General features: G+C 39.0%; 1 protein-coding gene across 1 annotated transcript; it reads right to left on the reverse strand.

Moving 5' to 3' along the window:
• Window positions 1-2034: 2034 nt before the first annotated feature.
• Window positions 2035-3109, reverse strand: LOC103718495 (uncharacterized). The gene has a single exon (XM_008807351.6). It carries the CDS (start codon window positions 2777-2779, stop codon window positions 2117-2119), a length of 663 nt encoding a protein of 220 aa, XP_008805573.3. The 5' UTR covers window positions 2780-3109; the 3' UTR covers window positions 2035-2116.
• Window positions 3110-9402: the final 6293 nt, after the last annotated feature.

The following is a 9402-nucleotide window of genomic DNA, read 5'->3' on the forward strand; positions in this document are numbered from 1 at the left end:
TATCTTTTTGTGATAGTTGAGTCCCTTAATAATTTGTCACAATATTTATAATTTTAACTAATTAATGGTTGCATGACTAAATTTTGAAATCAAGAATAAAAAGAGTTGGATTATCAATAAGAGAAGTGGTGTGATAACTTTTTTACATACAAAATCTTATATAAACTGTAAAGTGTACTGTGATAATACTTTGAAAACAGTATATAGCCCAATAATTAGACAAGATCAGCAAATCATTTACTAGCTTGATTGCATACTTTGGCTAATATTTCTGAGTAACATATCTACCCTAGCTTCGCTTCTTGAACATCCCTTTCGATGAAAAGTTTGTGTCATAATGGAAGTTTGTACTGAGAAAATGGAAAGACTTGTACACATCTCTATCAGACATGTCCGAATCTAACTAAAATAAGTGGTCCAAGATTTCATATTTACTATTTGAGGAAAACATCTAAGAAGTTATTGCAATCACAAATTGAACTTGCTGAAAGAAGAAAGGAATCGTGATATTCGTTGGAATATCCTTTCATGTGAAAAGAACGTATATTTTCACTACATTTTATCGCTTGTTTCAATCCGACAACAATTTTATAACAAAAGTTCTTCCAATAGGGCCTATATTTTCTAGCGTCGAGTGCTTATTGAGGATTTTCATGCGAAGATAGTATATCAATATTCTTCTCCTAAAAAGCAGTCTACTGCATTACTTCTAACCTTTTTGAAAAATAGCATAAAAGTCTAATAACAAGGTACACCAACAACTGATCAAAAGCGACAACATGAATGCACGCACCATCAAATTGCACGTTACCATGAACTGGCATCATCCTTTCACTTAACAAAGTGGAAATCCTAATGTTAACCACCCAGAGATTTAAATATTTTTCAAATAACAATTTAGCACCAAGAATTGTTCATCATATTTAACCCATATATGGTTTCCTCTTTCATCTAACTTTTTACTGAAAGGATCCATACGTAGATATCTAGAACATATATACATACAAATTTGTATCACTAAAATATGGTTCTTATTCAGATATGTTTATTTTGAATATAAAGTAATATGGTTCTTATTCTTCAAATCAAAGAACTGGATCCTGTGGGTCCAAACGACAGATAAAATGCTAAATCCACTTCCAAACTGAAGCCTCATGGTTGGGTGGTAGCAGATCAAACATTGCAACAGGATTCCAGGCATCAGAACACGGACTCGATGAAATGAAAACAAATAGCCACAGCTAATGAGCATGGACACGGTCGGTTTAATTCCGTCGCACGGGACCCAGCATCCACAGTGATTACCCAATTTGCAAGTCGTTCGAGTCCGCTTTGTCCTTTCCACCCCACGAGCACTACAGCACCGCCATGCCAATTCCCCCCACCTCAACCACCACGGTGATGATTTGGAATTCCGACTACAGTTACCACCACGTTATTTTGCACGCTAAGCATGTGTATAGAGAGAATAATGAATTAGGTGATCTCATATGTGGTCGATTACTTTTTTTTTTTTTTTCTTTTTTTTTTGCTGAAGAAAAGAGGAAGAGAGGAGAAAGGGACAAGCCCACCCCTGCGTAGCAGCCCCCACTGGCCCTCACCCCAGCTGGTTTTACCCATACCCTTCCCATCCGTGGGACCGGCTCGGTTACCACTCTGAGCTCCGGTATGAATACCATGTGTGAGTACGTCACACCTGGCACCACCGAAACTACTAGCAGAGCGATATGGCCGTGCGTTTCGAACTCGGAACCACTTGGTTAGAAGTAAGACCACGCTCCCACTAGGCTACCACCTCAGTGGTTGTGGTCGATTACTTTGGAAGACTATATTGGTGGGAGAAAAAAAATTATTCCAAGCATTTCGAGACTTGCTATTTTTTTTAATATATATCTATATTAGAAATATTAGAAGTGTATTGGTTGGAAGCAAGACCACGCTCCAACTAGGCTACCAAAAAAAAAAAAAAACCAAAAAAAAACATTCATAATTTTCGGTATTGCATCTTAGAATACACACACACACACACACAAATTTAAACCAAGAATCATAACATTGATAGCAAGTTCCATCTACAATTCATCCATGGCAGAAGAAGAGAAGCAGAGAATGATTATTAGAAGTGGCCAGGTTGGGAGAAAACGGAGTAGGTGCGGCGGAGGAGGAGATCGGGGGTGTTCTCGTAGCCGGAGAAGACCTCCTCCCAGATCTCGGCGAAGGCTCGGAGGATGAGGTCGTGGTGGCAGGGAGAATTTAGCGAGAGGAAACGGCGGAGGAGCTCCCGCAGCTCCTCCCCGTCAACGATCTCCTTCTCTACGATCATCTGCAGCATCGACCTTCTAAAATCCCCCAATGGGTCCGCCGATTCCTTCACCACCGCCACGCTCTCCTCTATTCTTCTTCCTCCTTCGCTGCTGCTCCTTCGATGATGATGATGATGATGATGATGCGGCCTTCGCCGCTTCTCTTCTTCGCCTGGTGGAGGAGGAAGAGGAGTCGTCCTCTTCCCCCAGGCCATAACGTTCTCCTCCAGCTCGTTGAGCTGGCGCAGAAGCCCGGAGAATCTCGGCGTGCTCGCCGAGCTATCGGGTTTCTCCCCCACCTCCTCCCAGCAAGAGGAGGTGGAGGAGAAGGGGGAGGTCAGGGTCAGGGTGTCCGCCGACGATGGACCCCTGACCCTGCGAGGGGCGTCGGATGCCGACACCGATTTGGAGTCCTTGCACCCACAGCCGAGGCCGAAAAGAGAGCTGCTCCTCCTCCTCCTCGTACCGGGAGACATTTTCTCTCCCAGATCTACTCCGACGGCCGATTAATGTGCTCGATTAAATGACAAGCTGGGAGAAAACGGGGAGTTACCAAATGGCCCCCTCTCTCTCTCTCTACTTAGCGTTTCTAATGCTGTTCCATATATTCTCCTCCCTCGTCGTCCGCCGAGATGGACCCTTCTCTTCGAGCTGTAATATTTGTTACTGATGGGGGGTCTCCACGGTTCCAAAGGTGCACCTTATTCTTTCGATTATAATTTTTTTTACGTTCTTCTTTGTTTGGTTCGATTGTTTTCTTTTAATAGGTTTGGTGATGATAAATTATGGACAAGTTGGGAATATACCTTCTTGTTTAGGGATTACTGTCACCATCGTGGGCTCCATATATTGTTTGATTCGATCTTTGGTTTTCTTGGTTTATTTGGCTGCATGGAGAATAGTTTATGATAGGAATTCGGGTCTGCATCTTCGACGGATAAAAATTGTGGAGTCGTTTAATTTTTATGAGTAAGCTTGGCAAAAATAAAAAGAGAGAAAAAAAGGAGAAGAGATATAGAGGAAGAGAGAGAGACGCTGGTGGAAGGCCGATGGAGGCTATGACCATGCCTTTTGTAGCCTCCGCCGGTTTTTTTTTTTTTTTGCTCCGGCAACAAATTTTATTTTTATTATCGAACCATACCAATGGGCTATCAGAATAGTTGGAATCGTTCAATTTGCAACGATTCCGCCATCCTTGTTTACGGGAGCCAAGCCGTATGGTTTAATTTTATTCGGATGTGATGTCCGAAGTCCCTCGTTCCCACTTTCTAAGGAAGAATCAGTAAAAGGAAGAGACTTTTCATGTGGGAAACTGGATGGGGAAAGTTGACTACAACCGGACATGAGATTTTTTTTTTTTTTTTGGGTACAATTTAGGATGGGATGTTAGAAATTCGATGCAACGAACAGAATGAAGAAATTCATAAGTTTATTGTTTCTTGCGATGTTCCGCACAATTTTTTTTTTCCCCACAAATTCTCATAGTCAAACTTCCTTGGATGATGTCCAGGGTGCAGCTGGAAGAGATCTTTAACTAGCCTTGACCAAATCCAAGGGGACTTCATCACCATGCTTCCGTCTTGAAAAAGAAAGAGAGGCAAAGATCAATGGATGAGAGATCTAATTGATCAAATGATGAGACTACTGATTACCTGAAACTATGAGATGAATTGCTTGCACCCTAATAATTGTCTCATGGATCTCAATACCTGCATCATCTAATTTGAAGAAAAAAAAAATTAACTTGATTCTATCGCTCAATCCCAGAATTAGATGATTATGGAACGGAGTGATGCTCATCTAAAAGGACTATATAGATGTTAAGCATTATGGAATATTCGAAAAACATCTTCGGAAGGTAGAAATAATATATGATCTCAATTAAGCTCAAAATAATCATAAATCTGTCAAAATATATGGAAATGTGTCATCTATCCAGATAGGCCTACAGAACTGCTGCTGGTCCCCTCTAATTTAGGAATACATTCCTTCTCTAATCAATTCTCTACTTTATATCACTCAAACAAAAAGTACAAGTCATGTTATGTTTTCACAAAAAGAATTGGTATATTCGAAATTTAAAATGCACTGACACTGTACACCTGCATCCAATCCATGCATGGAGGCCCACCAGAGGCTGTTCTTCAAATGATTCAGATCAACTGATACAAAGTAAATGCATCCGAGATGCCAATGGAAGTCACTGCAAACTTTAGTCCAGCAAAACCATAAGAACTGGAACCTAATATTGCGGCGGTAATCGGTCGGAGTGTCGCAGGCCGGCAAGCAGCCGGCTTTGTATGATATCAAATCCATTTCTGAGATGATTAAACTAGACCTGCTGCTGGTAAACAAAGTGATCCGGTCGGCAGTTTTGCCAACTTTTGGTGTCACGATGGGACCCTCTTAGGGTGAGGCCGGCATAGCATATTACCATACCATGAGACATGAGCGGCGGATGGTTGGGTGTCCCTTATGCTCACCTTCCGCCTTATTATTATACTAATGTAACTAGTGATCTGATTGATAAAAGAAAGACCAAATCCTCCCCCTTTCCTTCCTGAGGAGATTTGAGAATGTGGGGTTTGTTTTATATATTGTCCTCTTCTAATAAAGGACGATGATATCTAATGCTAAGATATATAGGGCAGTTGGAACATTCGATTTTCTAATCTGTCATCCATGATCTTCTCTCTCCCTAGAATGCAAGCAACAAGGAAAGTTTGAGGCCGGTCGGAGGGCTGTTTGTGACGTTTCTAGCATTAGCAATTATTGTTGACCTGGCTAACTCTTGATGGGAGGGGTGGCAATGGATCATGTCAAGTTGGGATCAGATTGGGATGGGGCATGGATACCTAGGAAAAATTTTCAATCCAAACCGGATTTGTTCACTAAATACAAAAGAAATCAAAATATGAACCTGAATTCTTTTTTTATCGAACAGATAACACGAACCGAAGTGCATATTAATTATTAGACCAGTTTGACATCGGTAACCTAATTATCTTAGGTCGGATTAGTGTTTGGTTGATAGTTGAAGTTATGGATAGTCGGACCTAAAATCTTTTAACCTTTTTCCTTGTATTTCTTAAACAAATCTTATATAGGTAATGTCATTGTCTTTTTTTTTTGCCTTGATAGAAAATGATCATACATAATGAGCTAGATAACAAGGATAGCCTTTTTCCAAATACCTGTTATTTGATACAATTGCCAAAAATTTATCAACTTCCGATCTCTATTCCTAAGCCCTCAAAACTTTAACCTATGTCTCTTGTACTGTTAAATAAATCTTATACATAATAATCATGTCATCTTGATCAGATCATTAAATAAGTCAAAACAAGATTAAATGGACGATGGCTTGGAATCTGAACCCATCCTTTTAATAAAGAAACTAATCGTATCAATTACATAAATATATTTATGCCAAAACTAGACTTATAGTCTTATCCCACCGGCCATTGAGAACTTTTGGGCCATGGAATGTTTTAGTTTGTGCAGTGGTTGTTTAGTTTGAACTGGATGATCGGATGGCAGATGCCGTAACCCAAGGGCCTCGTCCATATGATTCAAGTCCCCCAAGTCCAACCCCTACTTTTCTTCCCTCTTTCGCCAAACGTCGCTCAGTTAAAGATTGAAGGCCAGAGGCCCATAACGTTGGCCATCCCAGTGGGTTAGGTGAAAGCCCAGCAACATTATTTTTGCTTTTGACTTCTAATTGGTAAACGAAAATTTTTGAACATTTTCAAAAATATTCTCAATTATAAAGATTACCTGCTATAGTTTACATGAAGCAAATAGAGAACCGGTGAACAACATCTGAATTCTGTATTCTCGTACATCTCATCATTACTTCATCTTTATATAGTAAAAGAATAATAAAAATATGTTAATCAATTGGAGTTCATGTTATAATGCGAGAGAGAAAAGTACAACTTTCTTGGATTAAAATTTCCCAAGTAATTGGGAGATCAAAAAGTAAAAGAGGGAATAAAAAGGAGAGATTTGTTACAAAGGTCAAGGTAAGGGCTCGAGATTAATACAGGCTATGCACGGGCTATACTCGCTTCCTCAGTTTTCATAGTTTTGTATATTTAGAACGTAGTTGCAGAGGCCCAATCATTGAGGAGTGAATCCAATGAAAATGCAAGACTTGTTTGTAAATTCCAATAAAAAGTTCTAAAAGGTTTCACTATCTTTTTTATATTACTAACGTGAGAGGAGAGAGAAAAAGAGAATAAAATAAATAAACTAAAAAGTCTACAACTTAGGCTTTCTGGATTCAGAAAATTCTAGAGAGAGAGAAAATTCTAGCAGCCACTTAGGCCTAGAACCACCCTCCAAGAAATTATTGGATAGACCCGGTCCAGTAGACCAGGCCAATGGTTGCATTATCAATTAACACCCTATTTTGCTTTTGAAGGATCCAAATACATAGGGTGATAATTCATCTTGCATTGAGGCGAACGGCCATTGGCCTGGTCTACTGGACCGGGTCTATCTAATAATTTTTCTTATGATCCTGTGCCATGTCATTCCACATCCATGGGCCCCTATGATGCATGGAAATAAGTCCATGGGAGGCTCGCCTTGGTCCAAAACCTCCAATCCGGGTTCTCTCTACAAAAGCCAAGGACAAATTAGACCAGTCCTGAGCTCGGACTGGCCTAACTTGAAACAGCCCATGTTACTTCTTTGTCTGTCTTCGTACTAGTGCGACCCCATGCTTCCAAGATGCAGACTCGTAACTATTTCATAACCTTTTCTAAAGCCTTTATGGCTAGTATGATCATATGACTGTTGATTATACTTAATTAATAAAAGGTTTAGCTGATTAAGAGTTTAAGACTATAATAATCTCTAGTAGGAACGTTAATTAGAAATACAGTTTGTCTCGTGACTTTATATCATAAAAAGAGTACAATGAGCTTAGTTGTTTGTATCAACTTTTCGGGACGATAAACAAAAAGGTGCATCTTTTAGCCTTATTTCTTTTTTTATTCAGTAGCAATGGCTTTACTCGGATCAAATTTTTGAGGAAGTATCTCCCTAGCCTGGAATCTTGAACCGTCTCCAATTGGAGGAGAGGTGCAAGTGCACCTACCATGCTATAACTTAGTTTGCTAATTAATTTTTCAATTGGGCAACAAGAAGTTGTTTTTAACTTGAGCACTTACTTTTGTAAAATAATATTATGTTTTGGAAAGATTGGAATCCTCAATTATTAAGATGATAAAAATTTTAAAAACAAGAAGGATCTAGATTCTTCAAATTAGTTAAGCTAAACAAAATGATTATAAATTAGGCCTTTTTTTCATCGAAAATGTTGTTTCCCATTTAAAGACTTTTAGAAAACTAACGTAAACCATGTCATTAACCCATCAGCTAAGCATTTTTCTCAAAGCCCTAATTGTAGACCATTTGAGAGCAGTCCAATTTTTTTTCTTTTATTTTTGGACTAGTTTGGTTTGTGGAAAAAAATCTCATTAAAATATTTTTTTTTTGGAAGTTGATGTTTGGATATATGTTCTCTGAAAAAGTAGTTTTGCATAGTTGGTTGACTATAAGATATTAGCATATTGCAAAGTGGCTTATGTTTGATTGAGTATCTATTTTTCTAAGAAAGTTATGTAAATAAAACACTTATGTGAGTACTGGCTTATTGGGCCTATTTTGAAGTGAAGCCGATTAGCTCAATCGACTCTCGTTTATAAATTCAAAAAAAATAAAAATAAAACGGCAATGTAACAAAGGACGTGATCGCGATCCTCTCCCCTAGTGCTCTGCCGATCAGATAAGGATATGGTAACTGTGAATATCAGAGCTCGATACCGAACCCCTTAAAAAAATATCTACACCTAAACGTGGAAAGGAACAGAAGGCTGGATAAGGCTTCAGTAATCGAGCAACATCATCTTAGTTCCTTGGCCTTCGGCAGTGCTCATAAGCTTCATCTTAAGTTAGTATTTAGGCAGAGTTTAGTGGAAGATAATGTTAAGAGGAGGAAGTTAGTGCGTAGATTCCGATGATGCTTTGTAGCGTCATCTGCTCTTTTTTCTTTTTTCTCATTTCAGTTTTTATTCTCTGACAATATTTATAAACATCATCTTATAATTTGCTTTCGATAACGCTAATTAGCACATCTTAATTTCATTTCTGCCGACGCTAGCAAATTTTAGCGTCGGAGCCAAAATTACTGACGCTTCTGTCTAGTGTTGATATACATATGCCAGCATTTTTTTTTTTTTCCTTGCGATGAACCTGGGCCCTCCTTTTGTTTCTTTGATCAACTAGTCGTAATTTATATTGTGAAGTGAAAACTTTTTATATATCTCGCATGCCTGGGGAATGATAAAAGAAAAGGAGAGCCGGTGCTCGGTGACGCCATGCATCGGGTGCAATTTCTCCATCACGTCCAACTAGTCGTAATTTATCTTGTGAAGTAGGAACTTTTTATTATATCTCTCGCATGCCTGGGGAAAAATAAAAGAAAAGGAGAGCCAGTGCTCGGTGACGCCATGCATCGGGTGCAATTTCTCTATCACGTCCCACCAACCCAATCTTGTTTTGTTTTGTTTCCACCCAATCTTGTTTTGTTTTGTTCGGAGCATTTGACCACAATTGGATGGTTTATTCAGACCTGTAACTCTCTGTCTTGATGGAACCAATTATCATCCAGGGATGCCTTTGCGTATTATGACCAACTCCAGTAGAAACCTTTTGTTTTTGCTTCAGCCAACGTAGGCTACAGTGTTCAAATGCAATGCATCAGAAACCTAGAGATTCACGCTTGACAGATGATTACTCTCAGTTAACCAGCTATTGGCTTTCATTATTTGATCCTATATATGTCGCATCTAGTTTCAATGGAAACTCTTTGTTTCTATTGTGCAATGATTCCACTAAGGTGGATCGGAATGCATGATGAACTTTTTAAAATTAGTGGTTTGCTGACGAAGCAAAATACCATGCATCCGCACCAATTCAATCATGCATAAAAAGCATCCGAACCATGTTATTTTTTAAGTGGCGATACTTGAAAACATCTTTAATAAGAATAGTTAATAGAAGTACTAGCAGATTCATTGTTTTAATA

Source organism: Phoenix dactylifera, chromosome 3 (assembly GCF_051530095.1).
Source record: "Phoenix dactylifera cultivar Ajwa chromosome 3, Ajwa_hap1_PhDact_Kaust_v1.1, whole genome shotgun sequence".
NCBI lineage: Eukaryota > Viridiplantae > Streptophyta > Magnoliopsida > Arecales > Arecaceae > Phoenix > Phoenix dactylifera.